The 22,649-nt window shown below is 32.3% G+C and overlaps 1 protein-coding gene across 17 annotated transcripts in view; it reads right to left on the reverse strand.

Annotated features, from left to right (window-relative positions):
- The window catches only part of LOC140674824 (phosphatase and actin regulator 2), a 220,569-nt gene that overhangs the window by 145,669 nt on the left and 52,251 nt on the right, over positions 1-22,649 (reverse strand). For 12 of the 17 annotated variants that reach the window (XM_072908663.1, XM_072908664.1, XM_072908668.1 and 9 more), the window contains one exon: positions 3,958-4,017. The exons of the other annotated variants lie outside the window; for them this stretch is intronic. In XM_072908663.1, the coding sequence (XP_072764764.1) occupies positions 3,958-4,017 (60 nt within the window). The remainder of the gene's footprint in view (positions 1-3,957; positions 4,018-22,649) is intronic. 17 annotated transcript variants of the gene reach the window in all.

The raw sequence follows: 22,649 nt of genomic DNA on the forward strand, positions 1-22,649 counted from the left end.
TAAAGTTTGGCTAAAATTTTAATAAGTTTGAAGATTTTTAAGCGATAAAAAAAAATATTAAAATTTAAGATAATTATTATTTGACATAAACGGTTATGTATAAATTTGACTTTTTTCGATATATGTTGTAAAAGATAGAGTAAAAATAATAATTAACATTTGAATTCATTTATATGAATTCATTTATATCATTAATTAGTAACTGCAATTTAAATAAGATTTGTGCGCAGGCTGCAATTCTAAAATAGGAAAGGTGAACTACTGCCATTTCTGAAACACACTTTGCCGACTGTTGCATGTATTCACGTATTAATAGGATCACGCACACCATAAATAAGCGCAAGCTTCCGGTTTAACGTGTTCATGAAAAGTTAAACGAAGCGTTCGTGAAAAGCTCTTTTTACCATCTTCGGGATGTGATGCATTATAAATATAAAAAAAGGTATAGGTTTAATATTATAATTTTTTTTAATATGATTCTACACTACTTTTAAACTAAAGCAATGCGCTCTTATTTCGCGTATACCAATTATATAGATCAATATATTTTGATGTGTATACATATGTTTAATCATTCATTTATATACATATATCAAAAAATCAAAAAACGTAAATAATAACCATAATTTATATATTTTTAAATAATCATATATAGAATCTGTTACGTAGGATGATGAATTGATCGATTTCTGATCGTTGAAGCGCGAGTGGAATGTTTTACAAAGTGTTGTTATAAATTATAATAACGACTTATGACCTTTTACCATGATTATAAATGATACAGCACATGAGAGTTTTTGTCTTTGAAATTGTATTAATACGTGATTTTTTAAAATTTTTTATACACTTTGTATCGTTTATATAACGCGATTCTCATTCTTATTCCTTACTGTTGTCTCTTCCGACTTCATTACGATACACGTATACAAATTTTAAAAATGTAAAAATGAATTTAAAATAAAATCGTACAAAGTATTTATTTACGGCATATCAAATAGAAACAAACATATCGCAGTTGCTACTGAACAGCTCGAAAATTATGACTCGTTTGCAATTATTGTGCAGTCGAGCAATCTACTTTGCACATTCATTTTGCTGTAATGTAAAAACTCGTTATCAAAATTATCAACGTCGCTCAAAGAAATAGAAATATTCGAAAAAAAAAGAAAAAAAAAAACTTCTATAATGAACTTTCTAGCTACGCTACGCAATGTGTCAGCGAAATTGACATTACAAGCATCACACGATTTAGATCTTGAGATCTTTTATCAACTATAGTTGAAATGAAAATAAAAATACAAAACTCGATGTACAATTTTATTCGTACACGGATTTTTATACTGTATGCGACATATGTGTAAATTTTTAGAAAGCGTCATTATCATTTATTTAATCTCAGTTAATAATGTAAAAAAAAAAAAAAAAAATACCATTGATTACTACATAAATTGATAAAATTAGTTTTTCGCGCTGATAAAATATGGAATTGAATTCAATTTTGCATATCGATTAAAAAGAGGCGTTTTGTAACGTGTAGCATTAAAAAAATTGCATTCAGAGCGACGCGACGACGCCACGAATTTCGTGTAGTTGACGACCAAACGTTCTGATTAATGACTATGTCGAAACTCGCAGAGAACCCCACTACAATTAAACTTCGTGTTTCAGATAGCGAGCTGCGAGATTCGACCACAAGCGCATACTTCCAAGTGTGTGTGTGGTAGATTAATTAATTAAATTTACCGTTTAACGTAACGGTCCGTGAATTTAATTACTTCAATAGCCGCGGAATAAAATTTTGGTATAGACAATGCGATAACTCTTTTTCGGCAAATAATGTAAACGCAGCAATTATCTAAATTGCTTTCAGGTAAAAGTTACGATTCCCTCGTTATGGGTCGCTCATTTGTCGTCACTATCAATTAATCCTTCTTATTGAACAATTTACATTTCAAATACGCGCATGCACCGCGTGTGTAAGTACTATAAATCTGATTCGGCTCGTAAAGCAGCTTGATGGGATCGATATCGGCTCATATTTCAATGAAAACTGAATATATGTTTTAAACATCATGTTAATATTATTAAAGTACGCGTATGAATAATATTCCATTATTTGTTGTTATCATCAATTTGTGTTTAACGCGCATATTTTCCTAATTCAGTTATGCGCATACATGTTTAATCAAATCAAAACAAAAATTTGATGAAAAGTTATTATTGACTTTGCAATTTTTTAACGTTTAGTATATCAAATCTTAGTAATTAAACAGTAAACTTTAATTCAATTAATCTTTCTTAAAAAAAAAAAAAAAAAAAAAAAAAAAAGAGAAATATTCGAACATATAAATGATGTAGATGTCTAAATATTTTTACAAGGCTTGAGTTTGATCTTCTAGCCAATCGTATTTGTATGAAATTATTATGCATTTACGCAAGATACGAAAGATCCGAGCTTTTAAACCAATTACTCGTTCCTGGCCAACGTTAACTGCAGTTTCGAAAGTGCGACATACTTGACCTAAGAACATGTTCCTCGAAAAGTGCTCGAGGCAAAAGAACATTTCGAAACTTCATAAAGAAGTAACTTTGTCATCAAATGAGATCAATGAATATCGCAACCAAGATGAAAATTTACATTATATAGTTCACAAGACTGCTGATAACGCATATTAATTGAATTTTTATGTAATTTTAATATTAATTAAAATTACATAAAAATTATATTAATTACATAACATTAACACAAATTTAACTTTTGAAATTTATACTGCATAAATATTTTTATACACTATATATATAATAGTTTTTAATAATAATTTTCATATACTATACAATATATTTATATTGTATATTATACAATATATTTTTACTGCAAATTAATACCGCAAGACATTTTTTTCTTATAATTTTTGAGATATTTTCTTATTAGAAATAAATTGCAAAAAGGATATTAATGTAATATACACAAATTCTATGAAGCTAATATCAATGTAAATAAAATATAGGTATTGTCTAGCACATTTAATTTAATTAGAATTTAACAGTTCAATTGTCTAGGCAGCAAAATAAAATTTCATGAAAACCGTTAAAGATTTGCATACTGATATAGCTATTGCTACAATTTACCGAATAATGCTAAACACGTCTCTCCGATCGGATATATTTTGAAACCAGGCAGAGCGAATCGGACCGGCAATAGCGTAACACTCAAAAAATTCATTGTCGGCATCTATAAAGCCGATAAAATTGACGGGCTATACGAGAAATCTTGCGAGGCCAATCTCTTTCCGCTTTTATTACCAAGCGCGCAGTTAAATTCACTGTTTCTCAGTTGCACACTCTAGTTTCACCCCGGCGGAAACGCCGGGAGGTGTTTCTTGTTCCTTCATAATTCAACAAACTATGCGAGAGAGGCGAAATTTTTCGCGTCTTGCCGCATACACGACCCCAGATTACAAACATAAATTAAATTCATTGTCCGAATGTTCGCCGCGAGCGAAATCAAGCCTCTAGCTATAGTGTTTCTCTTAATCTGGTGAAAATGATGAATAAAACAAGGGCGAAAATTGGAAAAGCTTTTTTCCCTACATCTGCCGCAAGAAGATAAATCCTATGTTTATCGGCGCGACAAATCGACTTTGGAACTATCCGTCAAGTCAAGACCATCAATTTAAAATAGTAAAAAGTGCAAAGTCACATGCTCTTATACATCTGACGTCTACGTATAGGTATTGTAAACTTACCAATGTCGCGAATTATTAATTGAGACAACACATATCCAACACAATTTGATGTAATACTATCATTTGAAAATAGAAATAAAAGGGAACTATGCTATATTCTGATAACTTAATAAAAGATTAAACTTTTAATCAAACTAGAACAACCTAACATTTATACTAAAGTTCAATTATTAAATTGTGTATATAAAATAGTACAGTTTGATTTACTCACGATTTAAAACATCATCACCGCATAGAAAAAAATCAAGCAAGATCACTCCATGATACATACCTGCAACATAAAGGAAACATATTTTTAAAAATGTAATATTAAAACTACGTTTTATATAAGTATAGCAAGATTATTTTACAGTAAATAATTTTATTAATATAAAGTTTTTCATAGAGCTTGTAAAATATATTCGTGTCGAGATAAAAATTTATATTCGTTTGTGCGTCACAACTGTTCTTTTAAAGATAATAGGTTAAAAAAAAAATACATATGAATCAGTAGGTAATTGTGTAATTTATTATAGTGACAGATTCACTATATAATTCGCAGGATAAATATTAATTTTTAGTTAAATCGGCCTTCAATCATTGTCGAATATGCCTTATTCGCTTAACGTCACAATTCATGCTTTCGTGCGTCACACATGCGATACAAAATCAACCGAGACACAAAACCGGAAAAGTAACGACCGTCCTTATAGGAACGCGTGAATAAATCTGACACTGCAGTTGCAGCTGCAATGCTGTTTTAAATCCGGAGCTTGTGGTGGGAAATGCGTTTCCCAGACATACGACGCTGTATGACGCGTGAAACTCTCCGCAATAAGCTCCGCATTTAATGTCTTGATAAAGGGGTTGCAATAGTTTTATTATAATAAAATATATCGATAATTTTCATAAAATTCAATTAACTGAAATTCTTTGGAAAAAAAATATAACAGAAAAATAAAAAAAAAGGTCTGTTTAAAATTAATCTTTTCTAAAAGTTTTGTTCTTTGTATTTTTTATAATTTCTTTTTTTTTTAATTAACAAAGTAAAGATCTCAATGTAATATTTGACTTAATATCGTTTACATTCAATTTGATCAAATTACGACAATGAAAAATTTAGATTCAATTTTTATTTTTACATCGTAACATAGCTATCATCTAAGAAGAACGAATTAAAAAGTGAGAACAATAGAATACTCTAATAATTCGCGGTTTGAGAGAGCTAATCTCTTTCTTGACGGACAAAGTAATCCTGTCGGCTGACTTTGACGCACTCTGCAGTTAACGTGCCGCGATAAAAGATAATTGCGACGACCCCGATTCCGCTTTCTCCCATTATGCCCGAGGTGATCGCAACCTCTTGCACAAGTTCGATCGCGTTCCACCCCAACGACGACGACGACGACGACGACAACCGGATACTCGGTGATTTTGGTACGCGCGCGCGTGATCATGGGATCACCGAAAAGTTGGAGAATCGCCAAAAGCGCGGCCGATCGCCGGAGAGAAAGGAGGAAGGAGACTGACTTTCGACTTCCGCTGGGAAGAAGATTCCCTCTCGTTATCCTCCGTTATCGCCCTCTTCTCATCTCTCACACATATTCTCTCTTTTGTATTCCCTTTTCTATAAAATAATTTAGTCTTTACGACATCCCTCTTCACAATTTCTCTTCACAACGTCTCTTTCATAATCTTAATCTAAGATATAAAATTGTGTGTTGAAGTTATTCCATATTGAAGGCCTTTTTTATATCATCCATATACATATATATATAAATATATGAATCAAGATATAAATTGAATCGTCAACCAAATTGAGAGAGAGAGAGAGAGAGAGAGAGAGAGAGAGAGAGAGAGATATTATGTTTATAATTAGCACATAAGTTGATGATAGATTATATTATGTCACACACTTATATATGGGTTATTATATACACAAATGTATATTTATCTACATGTACAATACGTCATCTGTGCTTATTCATCGAGTTATATTGTTATTGTTACGTTATCATAAGAATATTTAATGTTACAATATTCGTTACTTATGCTGACGAAGCTTGGCTAAGCCAGAATAATAAATTGACTTCTCCTTCTTTTTTTCTGTCCTTCGTTAAGCGAGTTGCTTTTTTTAGCCCTGAAAACGTGCCAAGGCAGAGCGAGAAAGAAAGGGCGAGGGATGCGGAGGAGATGCTGGAGAGAAAGAAGATGCGAGCTCAAAGACCTTGACAGTGTACGAGTGACGATGAATGGCGAATGCGATTAAAGTGAGGTCGCTGGAAAAATGTCGGAGTGGTAAGCGCGTCACCCTGGCGCCGTGCATGAGCAAATACGTGACGCTGTCAAGTAAAATGACTTGTCGTTATATGTATACGGCATCGCATCACATCAAGACGGGTCATCCGCGTATTCTTTGCTACTCGCTGTCATTTGTCGAAAATTTGTGCATTTATGTTACAATTAATAAGATATATATATATATATGGTAAAGAGATAATTATAACAAAAGTAAATTTTTATATAAAAGTTTATTTACATTCAAATTAATAAAATATATAAAATGAGTGATATAATATTGATTTTTATAGAGGATGTATTATCATGATTATTTTTGTTATGAAAAAAAAATCACATCGAGTAACGGCTCTGTTGAAACGAATCGAGAATTGACTAGGACCGTGATAAAATCGTTAAAATTGTTAGAATACCGTCTCTCTCTCTCTCTCTTTTTCTCTCTCTCTGTTTTTATGTAACGTGATAGCGACAATGCCTCTATTATAGTTGCGGCGTGTATGCAGAATCTGACGGAAATAAAATGCGCAATTGGTGTTGCTATTGCATAATGACGTCGTCGCTCTGCGATGAGTTGACTTCGAGGGAGGGAGAAAAAATACTCTGTGCAAATGTTAGGTAAACCAGCTTTCACTCGAAATGTCTCTATTGAGATATACGGTCCTAACGATTATAGGAGAACGTTATCCATCTTGTGCGAGATATACATAAAGTAGACAAGATATGACGCGATGCGCCAGTCTCGGATCGATACATGGCTTTCTCGACTTACGTTATAAATCATACGCCGTGTAAATTCAATTGCGTGTTCGAGCAAAGGGGCAAGGAAAGCTTTTCCAGAAGATATTTCTGGATGCATTCTCCAGTCGCATCGATCCGATGTACATACGTATTCATTTCAATGAAGTAAAATAGAACATTTAATAAGACGTCAGATTGTTATATCCGTGAAAATAGCGTTTCAAATTATTTTGAGACTTTTCTCACAATTCTCTCCCAAGTTCCTTATACTATTTCTATAAAATAAATAATATAATTATTATTAATCCAATAAACTAGCTTGAAAACTTGCAAATTATATGAGTATTATTTGAATAATTTATATATATATATATAAAAATATAAAATGCAAATATTTTTCTATACGCAGAAAAGTTTAATTAAATTTAATTATACGCATTATTTTCTATTATTTAGACAGAATTACGTATGCATAATTTTTTACGGTTTTGCCTGTGAATTGGGTTCTATTAAAATAAAATTAATAAAGCTAAATTAATGTTTATATAAGAATTAAGCTCTTGTAGATCATAATTAAAGTCATAATTAAAGTAGAATTATTAAATTTCTTAAAATTGATTAAAAATGAAACCCCCCATGAAATGTAGAATGAATTAAATGAAAGAGTAAGACATAAAGGATAATACTTGCACTCTGGAAGGTATCATCGTCACGTACCACCGTAAATCAATGTTATCCGGCTTGCTACACGATCGCACGAACGGGAACGTAAAGAGTAGCGCAAAGCAAGAATTAAAATTCGACTAGAGTAATCTTCCGAGGCAGCGCCTCTTGTGAAAATATTCATCTCCATGATACGTAACCAAGCGTATCATGATAATATAGATAAGGTAGCGTGCAAACATCGTTGAGTCGTCAAGAGGAACTGAGAAATTTAATGAAACAGAAATTAAAAAAAAAAAAAAAAAAAAAAAAAAGTAACGTAGATAATATTCGCTCGAGCTCAATAAAACAGTGCAAATTATGCAAAGGGATAAGGGAATGAATATGGACATTAAATGTTATAACGAATTCCTCGAAGAATCGCCAGCTTCAGAAAAGCCACGCGATCCTTATCGAGAGAATGTTCCTCCTTTCGAAGCGGAATGCCGCAGCTTCCAACATTTTCGTCGATTTATCGAAATTCCGACAACCAACCAATTCCAATTCATTACGCAAACGATACAATGATAAATATTATGGAAGAAAAAAAATGTGAGAGAAGACAATAATAACCTTCGTCTCGAAATAAATCGGTGATCACACTTAAAACATGGTTTTTTGCATGTTTGTATAATTTGTATAGCATGCAATTTTTTTACACGCGTAACAATCCTTTCACATTTGCGTATCTTATATGCACTAAAAAAGGCTTGGAAAGAACATTTCGGAAAGAAAATTGAACGCGAAATTTGTTATGGGTGTGCACACAAAAGTAAAGTTGCGTATACACCGAAAAACTCATAAAGCGATATGAAACTCGCGCAGAAATTTAATATGGTAATTTTCTGGTAATTTATTGATATGTAGATTATATGCGGCAGTAAAATTATGATATCGCATAGCTTGAACAAAAACGCGTTTTCGCATATTTAAATTGTAATGTATTACTGCATATTATCACGTACATACACAGAAATTATTCATAAAAACCTTGTTTTATTTAGAATGTATTAAGAATAATCAATGGTAATAATTTCCGATAAATATTTTAAATTTTGGAAACTAATGCCTTTATAACGTATGGCATAGTATGTAATAGAAAGCTTACTGACTGTTTGTTGTATGTTTGGGATAGTCGTTAATTATCTTCACGTGACAATAGATAAAGTTGCGAATAGAAGTTTGGCGGATAGTCCGGAATCGATTTTCCGATACTCCATTATGCATAGTTGCTCGCTTGTGATTTTATTCCAAATGTCCTTGTATATTGTTATACTCGCGCTGCCTTAATTGAAGTACTTCTAGTGTTCTCGCGGCTTGTTACAATAGCCACCTTGTGTTTGCATAGTCGAGTAAAGAAGCAACTTTTAGCGCTTCTTGCGCTGTTTTCGCATATTTTGATGTTTCGTTTGTAATCAATCCTAATTTTTTTTCCTTCTTTGCGCTCGTTGAATCTCTTCAATTTCATTAGAATCTTAAGTTCGTTTACTTTTCATATTTCGTTTTACGATTCCTATCCTGTATATTATTTGCAAATTCGAATTCAAAACTCACTCCCATTTTCTCATCAAGCTAGTTTCGAAAATCTGTATATTATAAAAATATATTTCTCAATTATGAGGAACCATCGAACTCAAGAAATTTCAGATTTAATCTTCGCGATAGAACCTCAAGAGACAGCAATAAAATACTCGCTGAAGATTGAGATTCTTGTTAGATCAACAACGAGCTTCCTTCGTTCCGGAATTCATTGAATTTGTTTTATTCGACTAAATCCTTCGATCGATTTACTTCGAGTCTCTCCCTCAGACTTCATTAAGAACATTTCATCGATAAAGACGTGAGCGGTATATGTGGAGAGAAGGGAGAAACAATCAAACTGTAAATCGTTAAGCCTCGTGACGATTAAGAAACCGATGTGCGAACTATTTACCAAGTTTAGATGAAGTAATTATCGAACGTCGGATTGAGTCCTTAAAAGTATATTTGAAATAAATTGAGTATCCTTGCGAATACTATATAATAAATCTATGAGAGAAAGAGAACTTTTTCTAACAATAAGATCTACAAGAGCTTTATTCTTATATATAAACATTAATTTAGCTTTATTAATTTTATTTTAATAGAATCTAATTCACATGAAGATAAAACCGTAAAAAATTATGCATACGTAATTCTGCCTAAAAAATAGAAAATATTGTGTATAATTAAATTAAATTAAATTTTCCTGCGTGTAGAAAAATATTTTCATTTTATATATATATATATATATATATATATATATATATATATATATAAATGTCCCGCTTTTGTGCAAAACTATATAGTAAGACAATTTAACTCTCATTTGCTGCGAGAACATAAACAAAAGTTGGCAAAAAATTTCGTGTTGGTATATGTTTACCAACATGTTAGGAAGAAAAAAATGATCTACACGGGCGAATTGTAGACGACCGAGGACCCAGACATTCCTACGAGTTCACGGATACGAAATCGCAAAGTGTTATAAATAAAACGGACACGAACGGCGGCCTTGTCCGCGACGAATTTAAACGTGGGCGGTTGCATTTTATTTGCACGGCAGAAGGAAACGATCGACGATAATAAATGGTGCGCTAAAAATATTGGCGTTTAAACAGAGAGATCGCCTTGTGATAGGTTCTGAAAAATTTCTCGCCGGGGTTGAATTGTTTCTGCACGTGTTCTCGACTTTAGTTGACTTACTCCCGGATACTTGACATTCTTTTCGAGAATAGCTTGTGTGTAAAACGGTACAAAATTTCTTTCTGCGAGATCTTACGTACAGAAAAAAAGTTTCTGTGCACAAATGTATGAAAAAATTAACATTAACAATTTTCTATTACGTGACATTAACATCACACGCAAGACATTTTATATTCATCGCTCGACGATCTGTCAGACGGATTAAAGCTTAAAGGATATTCTTCCGTTTCCTATCACATTTTTCTTCTTCTTCTTCTTCTTTTCCCTCGCTTTTTTTTCCTTCTCCCTTACTTTCCGCAAAGAACCGTTACGTTCTTCAAAGCGATCGACGTAGCGGGCGGACAGGCTACCTCATCGGCAGGTAATACACGACAGAAGGATGGGACGATATCACGATGCAGACACGTATCGAGAGAATAAAAGACGCGGCGTTTTCAGGATGCACGAAAGCATACATCCGTAGTCCGAGAGACGAAGATATCATACGCAGGATAAAAAGAATCACATGACGAATGGGCGGATGTTACTCCTTTTTTCTTTCTATGCACGCTCCTTCCTTTTGTGTCTTTCGTTATTTTAGCGGCTCGCCTGCGTATAATGTCGAAGCATTAATCGCTTTACGAAGATGTATGATACAACGTTTAATCGATAACATATAAAAAATAATAAATGTATTTTTAAGGAACAGAATATATTTTTATATTAAAAAACTGAAAAGAGAGCGCGTGATCTGTAAATATAAGCACGAACGTGAAAAAAAATTAAATACTCGTATTGTTACATGTTGACATTGGAGTAAAAGAAAAAATATTTATCGTCGCACAGCAAAGAGTAATTATTCCGGAAATGCGCCCAATATGTTTAATCGCCGTATACGGAATTCGTTATAAAAGATGGCCCAATTCCAAGAAATCCTCTTCGCCAATTCGAAGCAATGAAATTTTCGCCGCGTCCGACAAATAGTTCGAGAAGTAGCCGAACTCTTTACCGAGGAATGCGCAGGAACATTTTATCGGCGCGCTGCCCGGCGTTCTGCAGCTAACATCGTCTGGCACGCATTACGATCTTTTTACACAACTTTATGAGAACGAGCGAGACTACAAGTTTACCAGCAATGTACGTTTAACAAAAAGAAAAAAGCTATATCTGGCAGCAATATCCTACTGACATCTTAATCCTGGAATATTTGTGCCAAACAAGCCAACACAAGTGTTCGTATAGCATTTTTTGTATAGCCATTACTTTGAGTTTTTAATCTCAAAAAATATTAATACATATTTTCTGCATCCAATTAATTTGATAATTCGATAGCCAATTTCGTTTGCAGCACAATAATAATTTTATATAAAGCCAATGTAGAGATTGAATAATATATTTGAGTCTACATCTCGTCCTTAATTGAAGAATAAAGCAAAAATCTTGTTATTTAGCTTGTCTTTAGATGGAAAACAATCGATTTTATATTCAAAAAAGCATTAATTTTCCCGAGTGCAGCTCATCGCTTAGCGCAATGCGAAGAAATGCATTTTTAATCACAGCCCTCGTTCGTTCTTCCGTTTGTCTCCTGAAATTACAACCCAATTGCCGTGGAAGGTTGCTGGCAGTGATACGAAGGCGCCCGCGAACTATTTTCTTCGTGGAAAGTCGCCAAAATTTGACTCGACATACTTCGTCGATCTGCGGAATGACCTACGAGGAATTCGGCTAAAAAAAAAAGCGAATGTTGAGATCATTGCTCACGTCCATCGCTGATGTGTAACGATATAACGCCAGTAAACTCATTTTCTCTAGAATGTTGATCTTTATTAATTTCTTTTATAATTCTTCATTAAACGAACTGTCATTTATTTGACATAAATTTTAAAGAGAGAACATTACTAGTGATTCAACGTATGTAATATTGCCAACATTAATTGTAAGTTAAAAATATAAATTTTCAAATTCATAAATTGAAAAAAAAAATTTTAAACGAGCGGGATAATAGAAAGAGATATAATGTGACATTTCAATAATTACAATACATATTTACGCGGGAAACTATTTAATCTAGAAATGAGTGAAATTGTTCAGTGTTTCCGTTCCAGTCGATCTGCGATACATTGAATGGAAAAGAGCTGAGGTCAAAGGGTAGATTGAATGATCAAAGGGAAGGCACTTTGATCTGCACTATTAAAGATGCGTGAGATGCAATTTTCAAAGGTTATAGCCAACGAATCTTCTGAATATTCAACGGAAGAGTTGCGGTATTTATTCCAATTGCAACCAATATTCGTTGCCGTATATAGCCGAATTTTTTTATATTGTTTCTATAAATATTATTTAATATGTACAAAAATATTCACTGGCATCCAATAGCATTAAATTGTAAAATGATACAGTATTTCTATGAGTTATAAGTCAAATTACAACAAAAGAAATATAACTTAGAATTATTTGCATTTGCTTTTATTCCTAATGTGGCGCAATTCTTATCTTTTTGTTCATACCGGAAATTGTTAAGAACCTTTACCTTATCACGTTAATTATCATGATAACATGTCGATCCACTTTTGAAGAGATGTTTGCCAAAAATCATATATAATAATAAACAGTCTGTGTACTTTATCGCACATCTTCAAATTATAGAAGATAATTATTATTTCTAGCAAAAATTGCAATTATCAATATAATAAAAATGTTAACTAGAATAAAATTTGGGCACGTGATATATTTTATTCTTTAGATATTACGCGATGTTATTTTGATCATCTAACTAAATGTGTTAATGTATTATATTGAAATGATCACTCTCGCTTAGTCGAAATTAACGCAAGGTTGTCTCGGCAAACAGGAAATCTTGGCAATTAAGGAGCTGTTATGGTATTCGAAACAACGGTGAAATTGCGATGATGAATGAACGGTTAGTCAACTCGCGACTGTCATTCTCGTGTATCGGGACAATGAGAATGACGAATGCCACAGAACAATTGTATAGATGGAATTATATAAATGTCCATCGATTACATTGTTTAAAATTCAATCGATCATCTCGAGATCATTACAAAAATGTTGCAATGTAATAAAGAGACAGCAAGAAATAATAAATATTAATTAAGCATTTATTATTAAAGAATATTGAGTATTTCTATGCACGATACATATACACTCAAACGAATGCATAAATCTTTTAATAAATAAAACTTATTGCACGCGATGACTTCATGTTCTGATATAAATGATATAATAAATGAACGAGTGTATATATCGGTACATATGAGTGAAATAATTCGATATCCCGATATTACATATGACCACATTATACGTGGTTCAATAGCGTTAACCTAGTCAGCTCGGCCACAGCCTCTTTGAAAGGAGACGGAATCGAGGAAAGGTCGGGAATTCGCGCGGAATCGATAACCGCGTCTGATCGATAGACACGCTCGAGTGGCAACCGATATCAAATCAACGGGTCATCGACTGTGAAAACATCGTGGCTAATTCTATTAGTTGCAGAATTTTGCACACATTTTTTCGCGAAATATATTATTCAATACATCTAAACACAATGTATCTTTCAAGATTATTTTCCTTAAAACCGATCAAAATGTATTAGAGAACATTTATTTCACGTGTAATACATTAGATTTGAATACTTCGTACCTATGTAATACTGAATATTGTTTATATATTTATTTTGTAACTATTTTTTGTATAATTAATATAATATATTCAGAAAAATATATATATCAATTATATTTTATATGTATTTTCTAGTAAAAACTTTCTAATATTAAAAAAAAAAAAAAAACATTTTTTATTAATATTGTTTAGATAATAAAATTAAATCTATTAGTTTTTACTCTATGTATTAAAATAATAGAACGTTTACAGAAATAAAATAAAACCAGCCTAAAAAAACGTTAAACGTGCTTAATCAACTTTACGAGTTTGTTTTGTAAACGGAGGGCAACGAATAGCAAAATATTTATTTTTGTAAATGTAGTTTTTGATGCTTACTGCATTTTACTCTGTATCACACTTTGTGCACACTGACTCGATAAAAAGTATCGACGATTAAAGAGCAAGCATATATCAACATTCTCAAGAAAAACACCTCGTACAACTCTATACAGGTTCTTCTACACAAATTTTGCAATATCAACAATTAATTTTTTTACCATTGTACTAATATATATATAATCAAATTTTAATAAATAAGTGTTTTATTAAAAAAAAAAAAAAAAGATTGTCTTGTAATATCATTAAATAGATATTTAAATCTTCCAATTTTAAATTACGCGTCCACTTACGATTTATAATTGTTGCAATTGCACAATTGTAAATACGCGTCAATTCACAACGTTTGTTTTTGAATAATATATTTAACGCTTTCGATATATAATGTTCAATAATATGTTGCTCTTGTGCATTATCGTGCATGTACATCGTAATACTATTATATCATAATTTTATTAAGACTAAAAGAAAGAGATTTTTTCCTCTCTATTTCAAATATTCTTATCTTCTTTTCCTCATTTAATTTTTTATTTTTATTTCGTGAAAAATGGTGAAAAAATGCCTTATTATGCATAATTTTATTTTAGCGCACACAATATACCTATGTATAATAAATGTTTTTATATTCTATGAAAATTTATCTGGAAAGAATTTTAGACGCTATGAAAATAAAAGTATGAAAGGTCGGAATGCACGATCAGCTTTCAATGTATATATCTCGTGTAGATACATGGCCGACCCTGACCACACACCGATGTAACGGCCTATAAAACGGTCTCGGCGCGCCCATATAACCTTTTGCAACGGCTGAATCCGGCAATAGCGTAAAGATTTTAGTATCACTTTTCAGAAACGCCGACAGTAAATCTAATCGAGAGAATCAGCACTTGACTGAAAATTGATTTCTCGTGTGTAAACAAATGATAAAAATGTATGAAAATAATATTCCTCGAGATAGGCAAAATACTTTCTTAATCTATGAAGAATTGTGTTATCATCTCATCGTCTGTTACGATCCACTTTATGAAGATAAAGAAACAGAATAAGAAACAGAAACGATCTTTCTTACGTAAGCAAGAGTGGAATGCATTCCGCATTCCGCCAGCGTGTTACCGCAAGTTGATTCGCATTATATGTACGATGCGTCCACTAGTTTTTCACAGGGCAGAAAAACAAGTTTCTCTCTCAAAGAGGATCGACAAAATGCTGATATACCAATTTGTTCTAACTATCCGGAATTACCGGAATACGCGGCTATCAATAACGGCAAGATGCAACGTTATTCGATCCTTTAGTTTCTGCAGAGAAAAGAATCCATTTGTAAAAACATAAATAAAAATATTCTGCATAAGAGAAAAAAATATTTAATATTAGAAATCAAATATTTTTTTGTTAAACAAACCTTAAATTTTTATTTATAACCAACGCGTATCATCTTACATAGATCAGATCTTGAGTCTAAACGAAACGCAGAATTCATACTGGCTTGGCAATCATAACGATTTACAAATCGGAATAGCTATTTTACGAAACGATGCTTCGTGTCGTGTGTGCCAGGGCGGCAATCACGTTCGAAATGCACCAAAGAACCTTGGAGATGTCTGGGTAAACCTTGACCGCGCCATATTGTGACAGGGTCGTTGGTATCGCGAGTGTTTATCCTGTCAGCCACGGCACTAGAATAGAATCAGGCCAGTCTCGACTTGTCTAAAGAGGTCTTGTTACTGAGTAGAACCGACAATAAATATATATATATATATATATATATATATATTGGCGCCGGTATGCAACGACAAAAAAAATGCACTGTTCTATCGATAGTTTGACTGAAAGTAAGAAAAGCTGACTTTATTACAAGATAAATGCGAGTAAGACAGCTGATTTCAAATTTTATTTGACAGAAACCCAAAATTGATATAATTATTTAATCTTGAGAAAAAATCATTAAAAAATATCTTCTAACTTCAACGTGGATTTTTAAATTCCTTCTTTCTTTGTGTACTTTTGTTTAAACGTAATTATTTCTATTGTTTCATGAATATAAAACCTTATTTGCGTGTAAGCTGCATTTTTAACAACAAAATCTTAAAAACTGGTTGTTGTTACTGCAATTCTTTAACGTTGGGTAAAAACCAAGAAAAAGACTAAGACGAGAAAGGACAATGACATTGCACAGAAAGCTATTCGGTTTCAATCAACGCCAAGTCATTCTGAAAAAATCAGAAAGAATCTTTCAATTCCGACGATGTCGGAGCACGAGAAAGAAGCGTGACGCTGCTCGTTCAAATTATCTCGTGGAATCTCGGAAGTAGTCAAGGAAAGAATCGATTGCGTATAACGTAGTGTAATCATTAAATTCTCGGCAATAAACAAGCAAAGAGAAAAATTCAAAAAAACAAAAGATAAAGATTATCAAACAGCGGTGACCAAGCGAAATGGAAAACAATAACAGCCAGTGCTCTAACTCTAAATTATCCGTGTTTAGTCGAAACAATATAAAATATTATGGTATCAAGTATCTTCCATTTAAATCACACTGCGACCTACGGAAATATACGACCATATAACACGTGATACACAGAAAAAAAAAAAGTTTATTTTCTACACAATATTCCAAATATTTAACAATACATATCGTTGACGACAATTTAACCCGTTTATTTCTAATTGTATTTTTTATTATTATTAAATAAACCTTTGTTTTTTGCATTTTTAGTATTAAAATTATGTAACCACATAAACACAATTTCATACGATAAAGTTTGGAACAGAGACATTTAAATTAGTAACGCTTTTGCGATAATCTTGCAATAAGTTACTTTTATGTTTTCGCGATTCTAGCTTCCATCATTGTCATAACTCGCTTCATGGAATAGCTATAAAAATATACTACCAATTGAATATCTTAAAAACACCGATATTGCTTACGGATGAAGACGCGAAATTAGAAAAATGCATTCTTTGATGCAATTTTGTATCTTTTATGTTTCTAGTAAACGAATAAGTACCTCGCTAAAGAAACGAATGGCGCAACGCAACGCGTCTCAACTTGTATTTCTTTAGAAATATATTCTCATATAAATAATTTATGACCTCGCGATTACACATTGGCGTATAGCTTAAGCGATTAGTAACGACGAGAACTTCATTAATATCACTTATTAATTCACTTGTAGATGCAGATAAGCGAATCGCATTAAGAAATTTTTTAAAACAATATAAATTCAAACATTTAAAAACATTTCTTCATCGTAAAATTATTTACTCACATCGAGAATCTATTACAAAAATAAAAAATTATTCAATTATATGAAAAAAAAAATCAATATAAAATTTTAAACATAAATTTAAAAAATATAATTTAGATATCAATTTACGTCGTTAAAAATTCATCTATCAAAGTTCACCTGTCACCTGTCAGACGGTGTTACTTGTGACGTGAAATACAGGTTACAGTAGTAGTAATTCGCTGATATTATAAAATATACAATCGATTTCATCAGGATTTTTTTCGACCTGATATTGCAAATCAATAATGATTTGAACCGGTCTTTATGACGTCACATACATATACATATATATGCTCGACAAGACAACATTTGGCGAGAACGCGCGTAATATCGCGCCTAGATTGATTTCTTTTCTCTCGCGATCATAATCGAAGTGAAAAATGGGAACGGTAATGCCGACAGGTAACGGCGTCAGGGTAGAACGAGCAACGCGTAGATCCGTTACTTTTGCGGACGTCGCGCCTCGTCGAATCCACCAAAGTCTTCAAACACATTGAGCGAACAGTGACAACGTGATATCGTGAACGAAATGAATAACAATGCAAACTTGAGAATGACAATTTGCCACAATTCAGATTATAGGCAGCAATTTATTTAACTCGACAATGTTGCCGCTCTGAGCAAAATGCTCTCGAATTGAAAGTTATTTTCTTCTTAACAAATATAATATAAAATTTCACGCTTTAGGAACAAAATAAAAAAAGCATGACAATAAATTATTAATTTAAAGATTAGAGTGGATATTATTTGCGTGAGATTAATGAGTATCTTCTTTTCATCCAAGAAAACATATTTTACGTCCAAACTTTATTTAGTATTTTTGATTATAATTTTCTATTAGTTTTTAAGGAAAATTGCTTTCTATCCGTATGTATTTTTTAACAAAAATATGTTAACGAAAATTACGAGAGACTGAAAAAATGCAAATTATGAAAAGCGATCAATAGTTATTATTTTCCACTCGTTCGACAATTGATACACTATGAATTCTATCGATTCCTTATTCGTACTCGTTCATCAAGTACAAGACAATTGTGCAACATATCATGAAATGCATTCGATATTCACGAAGAATGTTGTTCAATGTCGAGAAAATATATTCACTGTTAAAAAGTCGATCGACTTAAGCTTCGTGAGATATATCTCACCGAGAGAGTCTCGCGATAGAATGTGAAATGCATTCCGCAGCTGATTTATGGCAGTTAGACGAATTGGGTCGCAAACGCGGCTGTCTGATATCGAGAAACTCAACAATAAATAAAAATGTTTACAATTTTATCTATCTCGTACAAATATTTTGTAATATCATGTGTATACCAATAAGGGAAAAAATTCTTGCAATCAAATTAATATTTTGCAACGAAAGTGGCTAGAATTTTATCGATGCGACACACAAATTTGGTGGCCTACTGTAATATGCCGTCACTTTTCACATTGCATTAATAAATGACGCTCATTGACGTTTTTCCCTCTTTTCCTTTCCCCGCAGCTTAGCCGGACAACACAATAAACGCTTTCTACGTACCACGGAAAAAAGTAGGAAGGCATCAGCGGGAGCGGCGTCGCGACGCAACCATTCGACAAGAGGGGAAATGCGTATAGCTCAGCAATAGCTTGCACGAAAGATCGATTTGTCCCCTTCGTAAGGATTTGAGAAACGTTTTAAAACGCGCGTTATATTTCGAAACCAATGGGTAAACGACAAGGAAATGCTATGTCAATTAAGCGTATCGATTTTACGAATTTATAAACTGACAATGAATATTTTTAATTTATTAAAATGTATTTTCGAAAAATATTTTCAAAGTATAGACGTAGCTACTTCAATGGATATACGCGTATACAGTTCGATGTATAAAATGTCTAATTATATCTTTAGTTTGCTAAATTAAATACAAATAGAATTATTACTTGTAAAGGTTTGTACATATTTACACACATACATATACATATATTATACATATGTATACAGAAAGAGAGAGAGAGAGAATATATATATAATAAATTGTATAGAGAATTTAATTTTGAATCTAAATTCACACATAGATATTCTGGATAATACTCAAATGATAATTGACCCTCAATTCGCTCCATTACAGATCGGAACACGATACCGGTTAATTTTGACGGTGTTGCTGCTCGGAAATATTCTAGGCTCGTCCCTGCTGTAATGAGTAATTAGCGCGGCATGTCCTGTTTCACCCGCAAACAAGATGCCGAGGCAGAGTCGAGAGAGAGAGAGAGAGAGAGAGAGAGAGAGAGAGAGAGAGAGAGAGAGAGAGAGAGAAAGCGGATATATACACACACACACACACACTCGTTGCATACATGCGGCAACGCGTTTTGACGATATCATGCTGTGCGCGTAAATATTTATCCGCACGAGTTGCACTTTCTCACTTTTGGCCCTCCCGAGATTCGCCAAGAGAGCTCTATCGCGAATTATTTATGAACACCTTGAAATTCCGAAAGGGAAAGATCGGCGCCCGACATATACCGGTCGTCTATCCGGCCGCCGCCTGTTTTCATTCATGAAACTTTTATCGGCGGCTACCATTGGCTTTTTATAGCGCTATTCCCGGTTATTTTGTCGCACAACAACTTTCGATGTTGCAAATGATCATCACACTTGTAACACTGCAAAGTCGTAAATTAAAAATTCAATATGAATGTGCACAAAGCTCTCTTTTTAATATTTGATTTTAAGCGTATATATTGTTTTTTTTTTTTTTATAATACCTACTCCACTTATTAATAATCAAAATATGATAAATTTAAATTGTTTGTAGATAAAAATAGTTTCGTTTATGTGCAGAGTGTCTAACAAGATATGTTGTGATAAATTCAACAATTCTTTTCAAGCATATAATAACTTTATTATCTTCAATGTTAATTAAATTATATAGACGTATATTTATATTTAATTACTTAAATCATCGTGCCTTATACTCGCTTAGCATAAAATGAAAGCACTAACGACGAAAATTATTACAATACAATGGTAACTGAGAATTACAATAATAATAATATTAATAACGTATTATTAAACGCTTTCTCTTATTCCGTTCGAGTCACCGATCTCGCGAAAGCGTCACGAATATATTTCTTAGACAAATTAGGTCTCTAGAAAATGAAGCAGAAATTCATTCTATCATTTATTGGCAATTGAAACATCGACAAATGTATACATTTCGTTTTTAATATTGTTATAAAGTGTAATCTATTGTTGAGGCGAATAAAATTTCTTGTTATATGTAATGTGTGTTTATAATTTCTCCTATATTTCTTTTGAATATTTAGTAGTTTAATAATTTTTCTTATATTTTCCTATATTTCTCTTAAATATTTAAGAGTTTCATTCAAGTTCTACGAGATTCAACTTTAAGAATGTTTAAAGAGATAAGATATCAGCTTCGAAGTGCATTGAACTCGAAGACTCCTAATTAACCGAGTCTTATTAGTATAATTGCGCGGGTAGCATATGCAATCTTTAGAATTATGCAATCCTCGAAGCAGTGTCTTCCGAAAAAGATTTTTTAATTTACCTGTCTCTAAAGTATCGGCAGCTTAGTACGTTTGTATAAAATGTTCTCTTTAAAAAAAAGAAATATAACATATTTTCAATATGTATGCAAAAGTATCTTATACAATCGGAACCTGCGGTTGACACATCTGATTCGACGGCAGGATATCGAATGGCAACTCGATAGGATATCGGATATCCCAGAAACGCAGAACGCACGTGCTTTTTTCGCTTCGATACGTACGCAAAGAATTCATTTGACGTAAATTGAAAAATATTATCGAACTTTCTACGAAGTACAGCAATCAGCGAATACGTAGACTTTTCTCTTGTATTGAGCACGCTATGCGTTTCAGGAAGTATGACGATAATTCAATCTAGAGAACTGCTTTGTTAAGAAAACCGTCACGTTCGTCAAGAAACTTACGAAAACATCGCACGCATGAGATAAAAGTCTAGACATATTTCCTAAAGTCATTTGATTTTCTTTCATATTTGCTTTTTAAAGTAAATTACAGTTTGAAAATTAAAGCGTAAAAATTATCATAAATTATTAAAATACTTGTAGCAAGACAAATAGTAAATTTGCTTAGTGCGCTAGTGCAACCTGATGCACGTTAAAGGTTATCATACATAAATTTACAATATAAATATAAGTAATTAAAACATTAAAATAATAATATAAACTATTATATAATAATATAAACTATTATTATTCGTATTTTAAAAATAATCATAGCAATTAATATTAATTATTTTACTTTTTTATCTACATATACCCATGTAAATTTCTGTACAATAACCTTTGTGCGCACTAGTGCAGTTTAAACGAATTCGCTAAAAGAACACATGTCTAAAATTTATGGCAAGCAAAAAACTGATAATTTGTTTCGTCAAAGCTGCGCGAACAATGCTACCCATGTTAAACGACTCCAATTAAAGCGCGAGATAGAAAGAAAACGAAGAATAATGGAGAACACAGAAAGAGAAAAAGAGAAAAAGAGAAAAAGAAAGAGAAAGAGAAAGAGAGAGAAGTAGACGAGAGTGTAAGTCGACTATTTATTTTCATATTGTAAGAATATTCATTCGACGTGTGTGATCATCTCCTAGTTACCGCAAAAGAATAAAAATTATTTGTTAGTAAATTTAAAGTTTTAATTTAAAATATTTTTGAATTAAAAATTCCCTTCCTCTCTCTCTCTCTCTCTCTCATATTAAAATATTATATGCGCGATTTTATATATTATTATAATCTCCTATGTGTGAGATAACACGTCTATATTATTTATTAGACTATGAATTGTATTTTCAAATTCTCACACATAGTGCGCTTTCAGCATTAATTTATGTTTCATGTATACATGTTTCGCAATCGCGCACAATAATATTCAACACTCTCTATGACACTAAAATCGAAATTGTCGATAGGACTTAATGGCAACTAACGAAATAACTACACATAGTTTTTGTCGCGTAAAGTCATGTTTACTTGAATCGCAAATACAATCTAGCGATGTATTTGCAATTTCACTGTATTTGCAGAAAAGAACCTGTCCTACCAATATACTTTATATCCTTCATATCGTTTCCTTGGAAATACATTGCAACGTGACACTCTGTTAATAACGACGATCTTATATCAGCGGCAAATGA

Source organism: Anoplolepis gracilipes, chromosome 16 (assembly GCF_047496725.1).
Source record: "Anoplolepis gracilipes chromosome 16, ASM4749672v1, whole genome shotgun sequence".
NCBI classification, from domain to species: domain Eukaryota; kingdom Metazoa; phylum Arthropoda; class Insecta; order Hymenoptera; family Formicidae; genus Anoplolepis; species Anoplolepis gracilipes.